This window comes from Melopsittacus undulatus, chromosome 2 (assembly GCF_012275295.1).
Source record: "Melopsittacus undulatus isolate bMelUnd1 chromosome 2, bMelUnd1.mat.Z, whole genome shotgun sequence".
NCBI lineage: Eukaryota > Metazoa > Chordata > Aves > Psittaciformes > Psittaculidae > Melopsittacus > Melopsittacus undulatus.
Window position 1 is genome coordinate 18,941,366 of NC_047528.1, and position 18,968 is coordinate 18,960,333.

The 18,968-nt window shown below is 43.7% G+C and overlaps 1 protein-coding gene across 1 annotated transcript in view; it reads right to left on the reverse strand.

Annotated features, from left to right (window-relative positions):
* Window positions 1-9,335, reverse strand: part of SPATA13 (spermatogenesis associated 13) — a 46,270-nt gene extending 36,935 nt beyond the window's left edge. The window contains exons 1-2 of the mRNA XM_034074536.1: window positions 9,300-9,335; window positions 5,708-7,507 (exon numbers count right to left, since the gene is read on the reverse strand). Of these exons, the coding sequence (XP_033930427.1) occupies window positions 5,708-7,345 (1,638 nt within the window). The 5' untranslated portion in view covers window positions 7,346-7,507; window positions 9,300-9,335. The remainder of the gene's footprint in view (window positions 1-5,707; window positions 7,508-9,299) is intronic.
* Window positions 9,336-18,968: the final 9,633 nt, after the last annotated feature.

Here is an 18,968-nt window from a genome sequence, read left to right on the forward strand (position 1 = left end):
CTCACATCTTTTTAGGAAATGTATAAGCATTGATAATCCCTAAACAAGCCTGTGAGGAATTTCTAAATTGACTCAGAACATCCCAGATCAAGTAACAGGTCTAAAAAAAATCCAGTTTCCTTTTATTTGGCAAAACAAGCAACTTTTCCCAGGCTATCTTTGTAATATCCGCTGGCGAACCTCAAAAGCCAGATGATAACCACAGGTTGAAAGTGCAACTTTATGCTAACAAAGCAAAACAAAAAGCCATAGGCCTTTGTATCTCCTCAATGTCTCTGCATGCGGAGGTCCTCTGGTTCCCCCCTCTCTTCACCCTTCCGGAGCAAAACCTCATTGTCTCTGCCCAAGCCCAGCCACTGTCATGTCCTAGCAGCAGTCACAAACTGAAGCTTGCATGGGGTGGAACTGCCTCAGGCAGCTGTACTTCTGCAAACTATTACTTCCTAGAACATGCAGTAAGGGAGAGGCTGCTGTGGTTGATCTTGGAGTAGGAAGAGTCAAGACTGGTGTGCTTGGTCACCTCCAGCATGCAGCTGGTCTCCCAGCCTCCCATGGCATTCCACTCAGCATCCTGGTACCACAAGCAGCACAGCTGCCTCCGGATGCCAGAAAGGGGAAACACAGGCGGCTCAGAGGAAACTGCAGCTGCTTCTGCTCAATTTGGACATTGCAACATCCTATCATTGAGATGGTTTTTCAGTGCTAACAGCTCAACACCGTGCTCAATGTAAAAACCAAATTACATGGCCAGAAGTACTGTTCCACTCTCTCGGGTACTATTACCTGATCCCAGGGTAAGTGACACCTGGGTATTACTGAGGTGTCAGAGGAGAGTTACAGCAGAGTCAAGTATCAGTCACTCTGGAAAGGCAGAGGAGCACAAATGCAGTAAGGAAAGGGAGCAGCTTGCCCTCAGCTAACAGCAGTGGGAGTCTATCTGAGCTCCCCCTTACAGCATCTGCAGACCATTTTGTATGGATGACAGTAACTCCTCTTTTACTCTATGGTTTTCAGGAATGGCCAATTTTATCCAGCACTGCAGAGTTACTTGGCCCATTACTTAACCTGATGCAGAATTCAGATCACTGACACTACGGCTTTGGTTTTTCTTCCTCCTAATAGAGGATACAGCAACAAATGCTTACAGGATGTACTGAACAGCAGAAAGCTCTGCTGCAGTGAGTTGGAAGAGTTTTTTGCTGAGACAGGAAGATATTTGTGTCCTTTGGGGGATCCCTTCTGCATCATTTCAGAGATCAGTTCTGCAGCTTGGGTTTGCAGCACTGCGCAGTGGTTTCTGGTTTAGCTCTGGGCAAGTGCTCCTGGAACTTTGTTTTTCAGCAACTGTGGAGACCTTCTGTAAATGTATCTTGACTTGTGCAGAGCAGCTCAGAGAGTCCAGTGTAAATCCAGTGTCACTCTGGTTAAATGAAACCCCAGTTTACTATCAGAGATGCTGTTGAAAGCCTGTTACTGTACTCTGCTGCTCTGTTCCAGTAGAACCAGAGTGCTGAGCGCTTGCTGCAAATTATAAGCTGCATAGGAGTAAACCCAATTTAAGAAGCTCTCCTCTTATTTACTTTACCTAATTATCCTTTGCTGTTTAGTACATTTTCAGTTATACAGATTAAGCCACCCTCCAAATTGCATGTGGATGAACCAGAGGTGAATAAATCCAAAGAGAAGAATTGGAGAGCTGAAACCAGCTTGCTCCCAGCAGGTGTGCTCATGCCCAGCCCCACAGCACTTCAGAGCTTGTGGTAGGTACTAAGGATGCTCATTCTCAGCTCCTGGCTGCTGCATGCTCTCTGTGGGTATTGAGCACGACCACATCCAGCCACCACCCTCTGTTCCTTCACTGTAAGGACACTTTCTGAAGCAAGAAACAGGGAGGACGAACAGGGAGGGCAGAGCTGAATCCTCTCCATATTCCCATCAGTACAGCTCTTCTTCCTCTTCTCCATAAGCTGGCCCCCAGGTTAAGTTATAGGTGCTCAATATCCAGAGACTTATATGGGACAACCCAGCTCAACTCTGCCAGCAGCTGGTAGACTGCGTGATGTGGATTAGTTGGGACCACCAGCTTTCACATAGCACAAATATAAATGAGTCAACAGACAGGTCTTAAAGAGCTTAAAATACAGTCTGCAAACAAAATGTGACTCAACCTTAATTACACCAGAGTTACCTCTTCACTGTAATTTATCATTCACTTATAGTCATGCAGATAAGATATTTAAGTAACAACAAAGTCTGGTGTACTAGAAAGCCAGATGTCAGCAAGGCAACTTAGCAGCTGCTCCAAGAGCTTGTGAAAGACTAGGTGAAATGTCAAACAGCTTGACTTGTCTTTTTTGCAACAAATTCAGTAGTGTTTTGTTCAGGCAGCCTTAGTGGCTGACACATGCCAGTCCAAAGCAAAGAGTTTAAGCTTTCATTATTTACAGTGACATGAGGCTCTTCAGGGAAGTAAAGACCATGCGAAACAGGCCAAATACAAACTTGTACTTAATCATTTCCTGATGTATTTAAAAGCAACATATTGAATGTGACAGTGGCATAAAGTAGAGACTGGAAAAGCATGGGCTGTCACAGATGAGCTTTGGTGACTCACGCCTCTGCAGCTTAAGAAGTGCTGAGGCATGGGTCCAGGCTACACTTCATTAGCTCTTCCCTGGGAAGCCACCTCTGGCAGGATCAACAACCGACAAGGCCAAACACCACCCCTGCTCCAGTCCAAGTCTTGCCTTCTGGTGAAACCAACAAAGTGACAAAGTGACAGGATCTCCAGACTGAATCACATAGCAAAAAAAAATCCCCAAAACATTGCTTCAGGTAAAGTGATAGACATCTGTGTGTGCATACTGCAAAGTCATCACTGCAGCATCGGGGAACACAAGATAGAAATGTTTAGTTTCCACATTTGGGAAAGTGTAGGGGTGGGCCAAGTTCCACAGGCTTCATTTGCCAACTAGTGTACTAGATGAGTGGGTAAAGGAATAAACTAGATTTGCTTCCAGCTACAGCAGCCAGTCCTGAAAGAACACATTTGAGCCTGACCACTTAGCACATTGTAAGCTTTGTACTGAGACATGTCTGCAAGCCACAGAGATTTTAGTGGCTGTACAGGAATATGTACTGGTTTTTATAGGAAAACCATACAGAAAAGAAGATGCATGAAACATGGAAACAGTGCAGATTTGTCTGTCAGCACAGTGTATTTAAGGTTCAGACAAAGTCTTTAAAATCTGTGATACAAATGACTCAGCATGGCATCCCAAATGCTTGTTCAGAATGAACCAAACACTTAACTGTCAAAGGAGCAACTTGCTGGGTACAGTGCTGTAACGTGGAGGCATAAGATAGAATTGAAAATGAATTGTACTCAAAAGTTCAAACCCCAGTGACCTCACTGTGTGAGTATGTGGTGTTCATATAGTGCCTGCAGGCTGCATAAACTCCACATAAAAAATAACCTGGCATAAGTGTCATTGATATCAAGTACCTCCACACTGAAGGAAGCACGCTGTAAAGGAGAAGAAACAAGCAGCCTCCCAAAGAAATGGCAGGGAGAAACATTCTTCCTGTTTTTAGTCACTCTGAGTGCCACAGCTTTAGAGTTGTGTATAGGATGAGGAACAGGAGTGGGAAAAAAGAGGACAGAATTCACATCTCTTGCATAATAAGACAGAAGTAAACCTTGTCCCGCACAGCTCCTGCTTCCAATTCACAGCTAACACCCCCAAAACTTCAGAGTTTTGGATCTGAAGAGACATCTGGATGCAGCTGCACCATTTGGGTGGCTGCAGTTGTTCTTCCATACACAGGGAATGGACTGCTCACAGCAGAGCACTTCCATGCGCTGCTCACAGCAGAGGGATGGAGCTACCGCCCCTCACTGCTGCCCCAACAGCCAAGGAGTCCACCCCCTGGCCACCGTTTCCTTCATCTCCTGCAGGGCTCCATCCCCTACCAGCTCCTGTTCACCACTCAGACTGCCATCAGTGCACACTCCCGTGTTTTAGACAACAGAAGTGAGCACTAGAAGGCACTCACAATTAACCTAAAATACATTATAATATAAAGAGAAGTTTAAATTGCATGTTAGATAATAACACAATGTGGTGTTAAATCTAGAACTGCAGTAACTTTTATCCACCCAGTGTACACATTCATTTAAAAAGTGTACTGGTTTGTTGAAGCCAAGGGGAGGGACCAGCTGAATTTCCCTTGAGTCATGATCGCAGATCACCACTAGATGGTAGATGAGTAGCATTAATTCTTACCTCCCATTTTGTTCCTGAGAAATATACACATCCACATTGGTGCTCTCACATCTTCCAGTGGTGTGAAAGCATCTCCTTGCACACACTCTTAAGTGAGTGTTGGAAGAAATGGAAGGCTGGGGCAATTCTGGGACTCCAGAAGAGGAATAACCTCAAAGCCCTAACATTTATACACGCTGGGTTTATTTTTCCAATCTTACCTTAGCTGCAAGCACTGCAGTAAACAAACTCACTTTTCTCCAATAGGGCAGAATTTATGAGCTCTGTAACCATTTACAGTTAGTCTGCAAAAACCATGAGAAGCTTTTAAAAGTCAGACAGTTTCACAGACATTGTAAGACTTTACAGCATGAAATACTGAAGTTTGTACAGCTGCAACAATTGCCTTTGTCTACCCCATTCCTAAGGTATCAGATACTTTTAGTCAAACTGAGGTGACCTAAAAGATGCCAGCTTTATTCTGTGAATGGTTTCCATACTCATACAGATCCAGAGGGATTTTTGCCCCAGCGCATTTTTCCTAGTGAGTAGCAAACATCTCTACTGCCTCATCCCAAAACCCACATTACTGCACATCACTGGGGCTCAGTGACTGCACCGTTTCAGAAGGGTGCAGGATACATCTGATAGCTCTCCACCAACACTGCCAAACCATTGCAACTGCTCTAATGCTAGCTCACACTGTGCTTTAGGTAAGGTTATTACATGACCTTACATCAGAAAAGCTGCAAACTCTTCCTGCCCATCTACTGAGACTATGAAACGATGCACTAGGTGCAGTGAAATGCTGGTATCTTCACCAAAACATTAGCAGCAACACACTCTGCCCAGCATCTAAAGTATTGCCATTTGAAACTTACAGGCAAATAAATAACCAAACAGCTCACACTCAGCATAGCCAACACTGCCCAATGAAAACAGTGGATACACCTCCATGCTTAAACCTCTTACTATATGTTTCATGCCACAATGCTCTACAAATATTACCATTTCTTCAAGACTTCCATAACCAATTATTTGCACTGAATCAATGCTAATTCAAAACATTTGGACACTTCAGAGACCTTTCAGCTTGGAAGGAAACAGCCAGACTCTGCTCAGGCTGGTAAAATCCAACAAGACCACATGACAAGGTGATGTATCTGCAGGGTGCAATAAGCTGCCCTTGAAAACAAACAGGAATGGCTTTGCTGCCAAAACTGTCTTTGATATTAATGCACAAAGAAAAAATAATTTGACGTTAGCATCCAAAGAGAATATATTAAAGGAAATAATTGCTGTCAGCATATTTTAGCAATAACAACCTGCAATAGGTATTAGTAGTCAGGTTATATTGCATTGTTTGCATTGTTTTGCATTAATAAAGACAAAACCTGATAGATACATATACAGCTTCTAAAGGATTTTGCATTCTTTCTTACCTCTTCCTTTTTCTCTTCAGCACCAGAGGTTAAATTGAGGCTCAGCTGAGAGTGGCTGCTTATGCCACTGTCTTCATTTCCATCATCATAGTACACAGTTTGCACTGAGTCCTGGAAGCAAACAGGGTTCCTGCCCAGCTTCAGCCGAGGTACTTCAACTCTCTCCTCGCTCTCCGATGAGCTCAGTGACAACGTGCTGTGATGGTTTGGACACTGTAAATTCATATTGCACTTGACCTTCTCTGCAGTAGGACTTTGAGGCTTTGGAGTAGTTGGCCTGACCGGAACATGAGTGTTTTCAGCTTCATATGTAAACTGCTGGGTAGCTTTTGGTTCATTCAAGTCTGAATAGAACACTTCATTGGGAAATGGACTAATGTCATTCAGCGTGGGTGATAAGCTGTTGGAATCTGGGATACCTGATGACGTTCCAAGGCTTTTGTCTTCAGAAACAGCTATATTCATTTCAACCTTTTTATCCTGAGCAACTGCAGGGCTTTGCAGACAAGGTGTTCCTGGCAAGGAAGTGTCTGGACTAGATACCGGGGAGGTGCATCTTTTTCTGTCATGATCCGTGCTGCTGGAAACCCTGCGGGAGTAGTCATCATGCAGTCTGCTGTTTGACCTTGTTCTCTGGGACTGCTCTGTGGGAGAAGGAGCCATGCTCTTAGGGCCATCCTTCTTCCATGCAACATCTGTAACATTACTGACCAATTTCAAAACTCGGTCAAAATCCTTTGCCCTGATAGGGCTCTTCCACCGCTTGGATCTCCTCTCAGGGTTCCCACCGATTTTGTCCAAGTCAGCAGAAGTGTCACTCACAGTCCTGGTTGGCATCTGTTTGTCATTTGGTACCTTGAGGTCGGTAAGATTTGAGGTGGACTTCCTTTTGAATGAGCTTTTTTTCAGGAAGTTCAAGTTATCTGAACTTTTGCTTCTCCTATAAATGATCCTGTTGTTTTCAGCGTCTTTCACCAAGATTTCACAGATCTTTGGCTCTGCAACGACAGGTGACATAGGCCTTGTACAGTTGTGATGACTCTGAGCTTTATCCGTGTCTAGCAAGTTTATGCGGCCAGCACCATAAGCCCGCCGAATGCTGCGTGAGCGGTGAGTGTTCCTCAGGAAAGACTCATCACACTCCTCCGCATCAGAGCAGTCAGAACCTAAACCATACACCTCGCTCTGGAAATCCTGTAGAGGCCCCGAATAGGAGTACCTGTTAGTCTGAACTCGCACCACTGTCCCGTTAGAACCCTGTTTGCCAATGCCATTCTCATTTAAGATGTCTGAGCATTCCCTTGTTTGAATTCCTTGGAGAACTGAAGATTTCAGCTTCTTGAAAGATCCCATTTTTCTGATGGAAGACAAAGCATTCCATGTGGCTGTGTTGCCCATCAAAACCAGAGAGCGAGGCCTGTCAGAACTGGAGTTGGCCCGTTTCCGAGGGGTGGTGAAAAAGCGCATGATTTTGGAAGGACTGAGTTTATCCTCTTGAATTTCCTCCTCATGACTGTTGCTGGTGCTGTACCCCCCATTATGACTGACACAAGCAGTTTGGTTATGGGGCTCTTTATTCTCCATAACTATACAAGTAACAGTGGTGCCATTTCCACAGCCATTTGGAAATGTTGTCATGCTCTCGACGCTGTACGCATGGAGATGGAGGCTGGGGTAGCTCAAAGCAACGACACTGCTGTCTCCACCAGCTGACCTTGCTGCCTCTCCTTCATCTGCTGCACCTTGGTTTGTCTTGCTTTCCCATCGGCTGGGTGAGCTTAGCCCCTCAGGCTGCACTGCCTGCACCAGGAAAACAAAAGCAACCATTAGAGAAATCTCCTTACAAAGTCCCCAACTAAAAGAAGTTTGAGCCCTATTGTAGGAAATAAAGGCACACAGGAAATAAAGGAGTTCTTTCTCACTGAACAAAGGTGTGTTGCAGTGGAGAGAAGGCATTCATAACACCCGCAAAGTATTATTGCATTCATTAGCAATTGAAGACACCGGAATAATTTCAATATGTACTTGTCCTCAATAATGCTTAATAAGCTAATAAATTCAGCATGACTACCACACCTACCTTACAACACTAAATGCAATTCACAGACACTTAAGATAGAGAAACCCCCAATGACAGCAATCCAGTCTCCCCCCTCGTTGCGCTCTGCACCGAGCCCCAAGACACACGAGTTTTCACCCGAAGAACTGAGCATGACCATCAAGTGCCACCTAATCCTCAAACAGCAGGCAAAGAAGAGGAAAACCTAAGTATTTTTCCTACACTTGCTGCTGTCAGAAGGCTGTGTGATGCTCAACTGTCTTGTCTGTGCCCTAGCAGGTAAACCTAAAAGTTACATCAAGTGCACAGAAAGTGTTTCTCCCAGCCAAAGAGGATAAGATTCAGAAATACATAAAGCCAGAAGCCAGGCTATGCTGTCATGACAGCACAATGAAAACAAATTTGGAATTGACCAGTCTCTGTGACTGGGGCATGCTTCATAAGGGATCTCCCCCTGAGGCTGAGCCTGGGAGATCCAGCAGCCCAAATCACATTCCGGTGTGTGGGGACCACCAGCCATGTGACCTCTGCCCTGGCCAAGAGTCTCTGCCAGGCAGGCAGGTGTTTTCATCCTTATGCTGCCCAACACACGGAAACCACGCAGTCCAACACACAGGGATGCTCAGTCCAAAGATGCACCGTCTTAAAAATGAAGGTTCTCTCTGCAAGTGCCAGTGGGATCCTCACAAACCTGCCACTGCCGGGGGAAGGAGACGTGGGATGTCTCCCCACCCCGAAACGAGGAAAACGCACAGCTCTGCTTGATGGAGAGAGGCAGCCCTGGCCCTTCTTTGTCTCTTTCCATTCAAGTGGCTGCAGGGGCTCCGAGGGACAGCGGGGGGTGGTGGGTGGTCCCCGGAAAGCTGGGGACCGGCGGCAGAGCCCCCAAAAGAGGTGCGCTAACCTGCCCGGGCTTCCGCCGCGGCAAGGCTGTATCAAGTGAACCGAGGTACAGCAGACCCCGCACAGCAAACCCCGACCACCACGTGAAACGCGGAGCTCGGAACCCACTGGTTTTAAGGCTGCTCCTCCCCGAGAGCACTTTAACAAGTTCTGCGAGCCTCCGTCCCTCTGGGATAAAAGGATTTTCTTGTGTTCCGGCGAGACGCCTGCAGTCTTCCCTCTGCGCTGTTTTTAATCCCCCTCATTCAGGGGATCGCGGCGGGAGCCCGCCGGGCTGCAAGGCAGTACAGAGCCGAGCCGGGCCAAGCCTGTCCCCGCCACCGCGGCACCGGGGCCGGACAAAAGCCCGCAGGGCACCGAAACTTCGAGGGCCTGTCCTTGTGCTCTTGCACCGCTGGCGAATTTCCAAGCGGAAAAACATAAAAGAGTAAATAACAATAATGAGAGCGAGACACAGCGCTCGTCAGAGAAGTTCCCAGAGAGAGCGGCTTTGGGAGAAATTGCACCTGAGAAAGGGAGCGGGAGAGGCAGGAGAACAAGTACCATGCAATGAAATGAAGGACTCGGCTCGCAGCGCGGAGCCTACAGCAACTTCCCCGCGGTGCTGCCGCTGCCGGAGCAGTGCCTTACCTGGGGGGAGCCGGCGCACGCCGCCGCCGCAGCCCGTCCCCGCCGCCGCCCGCATCGCTATGGCAGCGGAGGGCGGGCAGCGCCGGCCCGGCGGGGCGGGGAGAGGCGGGGCGGGAACCCCCGGGTACCCCAGTCAGGGTCCGCTCCGCCCGCTCCGAAGGGATGCCCGCCGGGCAGCAGCCAGGGCTGCGGGAAGGAGAGTCAGCCCTGTGTGCGGAGGCGGTGCCCCAGCTGAAGGCATCCGGCCACCCAAGGGTCATCGCGTTTAGAGCCTTCACAGTTCCATCCGTGCTGCCACCTCACCTCTCACCGTGCATTGCTAGGGACGCGAGCTCCCCTCACCCTTGCTTTTGTCACGGCACAGGCTTAGCACTGTAGTCCTGCCGTGTAGCACTGGCCAACACATTCAGCTAGTTCTTACCCATGCTCAAGCATGCACCATGGGAGGATCAGGCTGCATATCACTGAAAGAGGGGTCAGGCATTGGAACAGGCTGCCCAGGAAAGTGACAGAATCACCATCCCTTGAAATGTTCAGAAAAAGTATAGATAAGGCACTTAAGTGACATGATTTAGTGGTGGACTTGGCAGTCCTGCGGTAATGGCTGGACTTAATAATCTTAAAGGTCCTTTCCAACCTGTTCTATGATTTTGTGAGTTTATCTTCCTAGCTATAAATTGCAGGTTAAATAGTTCATTTCCTTACACACTGTAACTACTCCTCCTAGTAAACCTAAGGTGTTAGAAAAAAAGTCTCTGATCATGTGTCATCCTTTTTTCACCGCAGCAAAGTATATTTAGAACAACATTTTATGCACAATCTGAACAGTGTTCATATATTAGGAGGTAAAGTTTTTGAGACGATGTCTTACAGCCCCATGTCATGACCCATAACAACTGCTAATCCTTGCTCAAATGGTTTATTGTCTAAGAATAGTTCTACAAGTGGACTGGAGACATAGACAGAATTAGAACTGTTTTAATGTAGCTCAGGTAAGAGGCAACACAGAGTGCACAGCACAGACACCTTGAAGAAGTAACAAAGGCCATCAGCCTCACTGCCTCTCCTTTGAGACCAGTGTGACTGTACATGCTGTAATTACTTCTCTGGAGAGCAGTGTAGGCCTGCTCTCAAAGGCCAGGTGTAGTTAGGTGACGAGGCAAACAAATGGGCTTAAGGGATGTAGGTCAAATAAGGTAGCAAATAACTATGGGAGTGACCACAGGCTGCTCCTGCTGTCAGCAGCAACAGGCATAGCCTGACACTGGCCCAGGTCCTGCTGGCCTCAGCTTTGTGGTACACCCCATGGAAAGAGTAAGTCTTAAAGAATGAGTCAAATGAGCAGGCAGAGTGGTGGCTTTACAGTGCTGAGCATGGGAAACAGAGGAGAAATAAACAGAGATTAAGATGGGAAACACTGAAACTATGTGAAGAGGGTCCATTATGGACCATGCCTGTGTTAGCTTGGGGGGAAGTTCTCAAGTCAGTGCAGACAAGAAGTATCTGCTTCAGACTTTGAGAAAGGGAGTCTCGGAAGGGGGGCTCAGTGAAGGTGCTAAAATGGCCAAGGGAAATATTATTTCATTTATGCGAGGTAAGAAATGTATCAGAAGTTAACTTTAAAAACACATGTAACAGGTCTTGTAAACCTGTCTCACAGGCTTCCTGGTATCTCTAGGGGTTTGTGCTGGCCACTGAAAACTTACGATAGCACTATTCAAACCTAAATTTCAATGAATTTGTGTTTCTATGTTCCTGTATGTTCCTTTGCATCAATATCCCAGATATATCCATTGCACTCATCCATTGCACATCCTTTTAAATCCACTAACCCCCAGAGAAGGGAACCCCCAGATCCTCATGTGCCCTCTATCCACCAGCTGGACAAAAAGACAAAGCAGAAAAAACTGTTGAGCTGAACTGAGGGACTAATTTGGGTGTCTCTTTTATCCGGCCAACAGTGTTGCTGAAATTTCAGAAATTCTGGTAACTTTGAGATCTGAACCTTTCTTTCAAACATATTTGAAGCTCATCAGCAGGTTAAAAATGTCTTGAAGAAACAGAAATTATGAAAGAAGGTACCAACAGGCTAAAAACATACTTGCAAGAACTTAATTTCATGGAATCATAGAATCGTAGAATAGTTAGGCTTGGAAAAGACCTTAAGATAATCTAGTTCCAATCCCCCTGCCATGGAAAGCCCTGCTAAAAACCTCACTTTAGATAGTTAGGTAAAATGTATAGTATGTTGTATTCTTTAAATGTCACTTATTAAAGGAAATAATAAAGGAAAGGATAAAGGAAAATTGCAATTACAGAGATAATAGTATTTAGTCAATTAGACATTTGTCAAGTTTCTAAAAGTAAATACTACAGTTTTAATCTTCCAGACTTGTTAGCACACTAGTGGTGTGCAAAAACCCTCTTCTAACTCTTGCAGCTTCATTGAGTCAGAAACTGTTCTTCCATGTACTATTTAGCAAAGCATGGATGCAGCTTACCAAAGAGTGTGCCTGAGAACAGGATTCACTTTCTGTTCTGGAGACCCATAATTACCCAAAGATTTTCTTAATCTGAATATTATGTTTTTAATGGCTAGGAAGTGTATATGGTATTCAAGTGCTGTTACACCAAGGTTTAATAAAATGATGCAAAGCAAAATTTATCAAGATCACTGACATAAGAAAGAAGGCAAATCACTCTTCTCACTATAAACTTGAACACTTTCCAATTTCTTACAATATTTGAAGAGAAATGAGATGCAGTGTTTCTTCAAAGTTACAAAACAAACTTTCAGTAGGTTAGTCCTGCCTATATAAAGGTTTTTCTACAATCTTAAAAAAGCAAAATGTCATACAAATTTATGATTTTAAAAGGCACTTTTGAACTGTTAGTTTCTTCAGCTTTTTGTTTCTTGAGAGGATTAAGGTTATTTGCCCCTGAGAATGATTGAAAAATGTAAATGAGAATAAATTCATAGTGCTTTCATATGTTTCTTTGTTATTTACAGGCTAATAGTTTGACTCCAGATGAGTAACAAAGGCTGCAGTGAACTGGGAGGCAGTGCCACCATTTCGAGTTATGGTTGACCAAGTACAGTAATGTGTGAAGAAAAGAACCCCAAGAATAAATTCCGGATTGGTACATGCATTAGATTTTTAATGATGATATTACAATGGCCATCACACTTATTGCAACAAAAATGCAATGCTTGTTCCAGAAGCCCTAAGTCTGTAATTTAAAGGAGGTTTAATGCACATGTGACAAGGAATGAGAAGGATTATTCCAAGTGTAATAGAGGTAAGAAAGGATTACAAAAAATGTGGCATGAAAGAAGGAATATAGAGTTTTAACGATGAAGAAAAACCCTTTCCCCAACTTTTAATGGGTAGTGGTACATCTCTTTGCTTTCCCAGAATAGTGAAGGGCACATTTAGGTAATAAAGTCACTCACTTAAATCTGGAAAGTCTAAATGAGAATTATTCTTTCTATGTAATTTAGAAATTCCACTCAGACAGCTCTATTATTTCATTCATGGTTCTTTTACAAATACTTTTCAGAAGTCTATTTTGAAGTAGAAATTTTTTTTTAAAGTAATGTAAAGAGAATACAAAAGAGCCAAAAGGAATAATTTCAGGAAAATATAGAAACATTTGTTCTACTTTAACAGCTATTGTGCAAGATGGCAAAGGAAGTGACTCTCTAAGACATACTACAAATTAATGAGTGATCAAATTTAACTATTAGAATGCAGAATCACTGAAATAAGGGATCCCTTCCCTCTAAACGACTGTGTCTTCTCCAGGCTGTAATACATGGCTAATGCTTCAGTTCTGCAATTTGCGCCTTCCTTTTACATTGCAGGCAGAGACTCTCGTATAAGCAATTAACCTCCAAGGAATCTTTACACACTGACAGGTCCCACAGGGGGAATTAAGCTGAGTTATATATCTATTGACGTTAAAAGCAACTCCCCCACCGACTTGACTGGGAGCAGGATCAAGATCTCAGTTTGTTCAGTTTAGAAAAGAGGGAAAAGTAGTATGTTTGTGTATTGAAGATCAAGCTAACATAGGCTGCTAATTATTTTCATCTGGTTTATACATAAACTGTGTGAAATTAATGTAGGATTTTTCCAATTCTCTTCATCTGCAACAAAACTAGTAATAATAGATTGAAAGGGATTTTTCCAAATTGAAGACCTTTGTCATCTTGGCACTGAAAAAAACATTCCAGAACATGAAGCATGTTGCTAAGGAGAACACTTGAAGGACTGCTTGGGTTAAACTGTTGTATTAACTTCTTAATTTGCCCAATGAAAGTCATCATTGCCCCTGTGCAGTAAGATGGTATGCCACTTCCAAAAGGCCACTTCCTGCTGCATTTACTTTGCTGCTGATAAAGGCAATTAATGACCACAGTGAGGAAAGTTTATCACAATTTGGTCTAAAACACAACACACAACAATCTGTCTTTCCCTGTAATCTTCTTTTAAATGTGCTTTGCCAAGGTTGTTCTGCTGAGCTTACTCAGATCTGTTAAACAGAGACCTAATTTAGAGAGAACACAATAGCCCAGTGGAGTGACGCCATCAATGAAAAATGACCCTTGTGTACCAGGTTACCATTATCCCATCTCCGAGTTGCTCTTACTCACCCACCTACACCACTGCTGCATGCAACTTAATGATGGCTTCAGCCTTTCAGGCTGCTAGAATGCTATTTATAACCCCAAGGGGTCTGACTGTGACGCTATTCTTTCTCCCCATCCTCAAGAGGCATTATTCAGACAGCATGACATGAAGAGATGGCTGGTACTACAGAAGAACAGTTTCCAATAAACAGAACATTGTATTTAAACATAAAGAAGACTTCCAATTACCAATTAGGAAGGCTGAATTCCACCTTTATTTTGTGTCTTACAAAATGTAAGATGTAGGAAGGAAAAGGACGACGGAGATGTAAAGTAGACAGAAATAGGAAGAAGAAATTAGTCAAAAATGGGTTTTTTTAAATCTTTTTTCAGTATTTTTTTTCTTGTCTTGAAAAAAGTTACATCAGATTTTCTGTTAGATGGATGTACATTAAAGTGATATGGACTAGTTGGAAGGAAAGGGTGAGATATAAAAGAGTTGGGCTTGTCTCACTCTGCAGCCATTTGATTTCTTTCTCTTCTCTACCTGCTACCCTTTCCAATGTCATACTTCTCACTGCAGCATCTGATGGCCCTACAGCCATTCTGTATTTATTTTCCTTGCTCAAAATAATAACATGTAAAAGTGACTACTATTAGGAACTCTTTATTAACTTTCTTCCCCACCCACTTAATTACCCTGCCATTCTGTCCTCTCTATTCAAAACTGCCCTTTCAAAATCACCTGAGGACACGAAGGTGCCCTGTTATACATCCAGGAGGCCAAAACATATCAATGGAAGGATATATACATGAAAGGTCTTGAGGAGTTTGAGGGCTGAGGGCCACTTGCAGTGGATGTTTGCATGGCTCAGAAGAGGGGCTGGGGTGACGGAGGAAGCGGTGCATTTCATGCATTTTTGTGTATGAGCCATGGCAAGGGGCTGTATGTGGGTTTTTCTGAGCAACGGTGCTTCTCCCTGGGGTCACAGAGGAAGTACAGGCAGCACCCAATCCTCATTTACATAGTTCAGTTGTGCTGAAGAGAGTAGGGCTGCAGCAACACTGCAGAGGTACAGTGTTCATCAGATGTTAGAAAAGATGGAAATGCTTTACAAGTGAAGCAGGTAGGGAACCTCATTAGGAATGATGCTGTATCAGTAGAGATTATGCAAAGTTATATAAGATCATCTTACTTCTGATGCTTATTACAATAAAATAATAGGTCTCAGTAGAATAATGGGCCCAGTGTGATGCAACAGAAATACACAACTGGTTAGAGTGCAGCTGTGCACCTTTGTTAACTCCATGCTGGCCAGGTCAAAAAGCCCTGAACAATCACAGCTTTTGGTATGTTCATGGGGTCAGAAGAGTATCTCAGTAAGTTTAAGAAAGGAGAAACAGGCAGCATTTGAGGGGAAAGCACTGAGGCTTGGTGTAGGCTTCTATGCAGTCCTGATGCATGCCCTTTAAGACCTACACGGTTGGTGGGGTGGGGAGGGGGTTCAATTAGTATCAATACTTCTCTTTGTCTAGTCTCTTTTGACAAAGACAAACTTGCTGTCTTTATTATACTCTGAAGTACATTAATATTCATGGTCATGTTTCTTGTGCCATAAGGTTGAATTACCATCTCCACCATGTTTTTCCTTCTCACCAATTCTGCCTCTAGTTTGTCAATAGCTTCTACTTTTTTGTTTTAATTTACTCTATCAAGAATCCCATGAAATGGAAAAACCAGAAAAACACAATTTGACCAATGAAGTACTACAACACTTACATGCTAGGCCTTTTCAATAAAATGTGCTCTAACTTTAGCCTGCTGAAAATTTTAAAGCAAGAATAAGCCTCAGTTAATAGCCATCCCTCTGTTTCTGCAGTGTTGTAGTAACTAACTATCTTCTTTATTAATACTAAAATCAAGAGGGTTTTTTTAAAGTAAGTAAACTGTCTATTCACTTTGTCAGGAAAAGAAGTTGCCTGATTTTAAAGACACAGAGAACACACGGTGCTGCTCCCTCAAAAACTTATTTGTCTGGACATGGAATCAAACACATATAAGTTTACAGTTTTGGGCTAGCTTACTGGTCCTGTTAAAACCAATCATACATATTCAATTAGATCTTTTATCAGTAGTATAGTCAAGGAAATCTCTTGCAGCCTGGTGTTATTTGTAATATAATAATTGTTTCTAGGAATCAATACAAACAATACCTACAGACTGCCTCTGTAAGATATTGCAGCTGCACAAGTCAGATTCAGTGGGAAACCAGATTCCTTTAAGATCAGAACATCCAAATTGCAACTGTCTTCCTATTAGAATGGTGTGGAAGAAAACTTAACTTTAGTAGCCTGAGGTGAGTTAGTTATGTATACCTAAGTTACCAAATTGTCTGAAACAGAGGGGGCTGGAACCAGTGCCTCAATTGTGGCCATTGCCTCAGACACCCATATTCCAAAGAGTAGAGGTTAAACAACTCTGGATTCTACCAGATCCCCAAGTAACAGTAAATTATCTGAACAAATGAAACCCCCATCTCAGGCAGCAAAGATGTGTTCATGACTGAGGCAGCGAAGAGATATTCTGGATTTTGTTTCTCTCTGACCTTGGCAGTTCAGCGTACTTTTCTCAGCTTAAGTGCCATGTGTAAAATAAGTGATGATAGGAGTAGTACCTTATAACCTATGGGCCTGCAAGGACAAATCCATCAATGCTCCTCTGGCACTTTGATGAATACAGTGATGAGAGCTATAAAAAGTGTAGACATGGTGAAAATAATCCATTACCTACTTGTGCAGAGGACAAATCCTGAATTCCATTTTTTTTAAAGGAGTTCAGGTTAAAGTGCCCATTTCAAGGCTCAGTTGCCTATTTTGATGATGGTCCATTAATCTTCTAAACTTTGCAGATTTGCAGATCTACCTAATAATTTATGCCTTGTAAGAGCACAGGATAGCTCTGAACATGAAAGATTACACATTTCTTTACTATGAAAGTTAATTTACAATGGTGGACTGTCTTTTCCCAAACGATGTAAACAGCAAAATGGACATTTCAGTTCTCATCGGTGACACCAGCCTTCTTAAAATGACGATGTTAAACTTCAGGTTAAGAAGATATAACAAGAAAGACCTTACAAGCCATTCCCTCAACAAGCTGGGGTACATAATTAAAATACTAAGCTGGAGATGTGAGCCATGTTTCCTGCTCCAGTATGAAAGTGAGGCAGTTTGCACCAATTCTGTCATAGGTTGTCTTTTGTCTAAGAAATACTAAAATGCCTGAGTCAGATCTCTTCCCCTATCTCACTTTTCATGATGTAATTCAGCAAACTTTCTCCTTCTGTTCCAGGAGAAGAATGGCTGCTTTGCTCTCTCCTGCTACCCACACCAGCCCAGAGATGCCCCATAGTCCACTTGCTCCTCTTCACGTCACCTCCTTTGATCTACCTGGTCTATATGGATGAAAGTAGAACTGTTGGCTCCAGCCAGTCTAAGAGCTTGCTACTACCTAAAGTGAAAGATGCTGGACATGCCTTCTGCTTTTTCCTGCCAGGCTGTGAGTTGAATCAGCTCCCCCATCTGCACCCAAGCTGTTACAGAGCAGAAGGTGGAAGTAAGTATCCAAGTGCCGGGAGGTGAGTGGAAACTCCTTCTACAAGCAATAGGACTCCTGAAATGGCTCCAGATTTGAAATTTGTCTCAGGAGCTGCCCAGGAGGGCTGTGAATTGGAAAGGGCTAAAGGAACATGCACTTGCCCTCAGCTTATTCCATGTGTTGTGTTTCAAAGCTGTAGGGTGCCAGGATCTGCGGGAGTGAGGTGAGTATCAGGTGGGTGCCTGTAGCGGGTTTGCAAAAGGCACAAAAAAGAAACCCCAAATTCTGTGGCACCATCCCAGGCAGGAAACAGTTTAAAGTATATTCTCTGGAAAAACAAGAAAATACTTTCTTCAGAAACTGATTAATTGAATTTTTCAAGGAGGGCTGTTGTGTCAAATTCAGAGACCAAAATCAATCATTAGAGATTTAAATCTGCTTTGTATTCAATCTCTGATTCAGTTTCGATTCCAGCCTCACCACAAAATAATACAAATGCAAGGATATTGGAATCATGAAGTACTTAAAAACTACCATTTGTGTAATAGTAAATATGCCACCTGACACTTTTTTGATGCAGTAAAATTTTGGCAGGCCAATCTACACTTGAATAGTTGTTCAGTCTCACTGGTAGGATGGACACTGCATAGAGGCTGACGTTTAGTTTGTGCTGAATCAGTGGGTTTAAAACCTGTTCTCAGTCAGTCTCAGCAGCAGTAGGGAACATCCCTGTCCAGCACTTGCAGCCAAGCCATATGCGGCATATGTTCAGCTGAGCCACTGGTGACACCCCCTGTCAGCATCTGGTAATTTTCCTAGCAGGGACAAGGTTTACATGAAAGCTTTAACTCTGAAAGTCCTGAAGAGTCGCGGACAAATACATTCCAAAGTAATTGTTTTCACCAGAGTCATGGGTGTACCTTTATAGCAGGCCAATTCCAGCTGACTGCAGGATCAGCTTTGTACTTCAATGTGCCAGCTCAAGAAAAGATGCTTAATTTATCAGAAATCCTGCTATCATTCTGCTGACAAACAGCTCCTGTTCAGTGTTGAGCCCTCAGAGTCACAGATATTGCTGCCTGTGAAACACTGAAATAACAGCCATCCTGCTCCTTGTACAATATTCTACATCTCGATTTTTCAACACTTCAGCAAAATCAGAGAGTTGTAGAATCAGCCGAGTTGGAAAAGACCTTTAAGATCATTAAGTCCAACCTTTACCCCAGGCCTCCCAAGACCACCACTAAACTATGTCACTAGGGGCCTCATCTACACGTTTTTTGAACACTTCCAGGAACGGTGATTCCACCACTCCCATGGGCAGCCTGTTCCAATGCCTGAGCACCCTCTCGGTAAAGAATTTTTTCCTACTACCCAGTCTAAACCTCCCCTGTCACAGCTTAAAGCCGTTACCTCTTGTTCTATCACTTGTTACTTG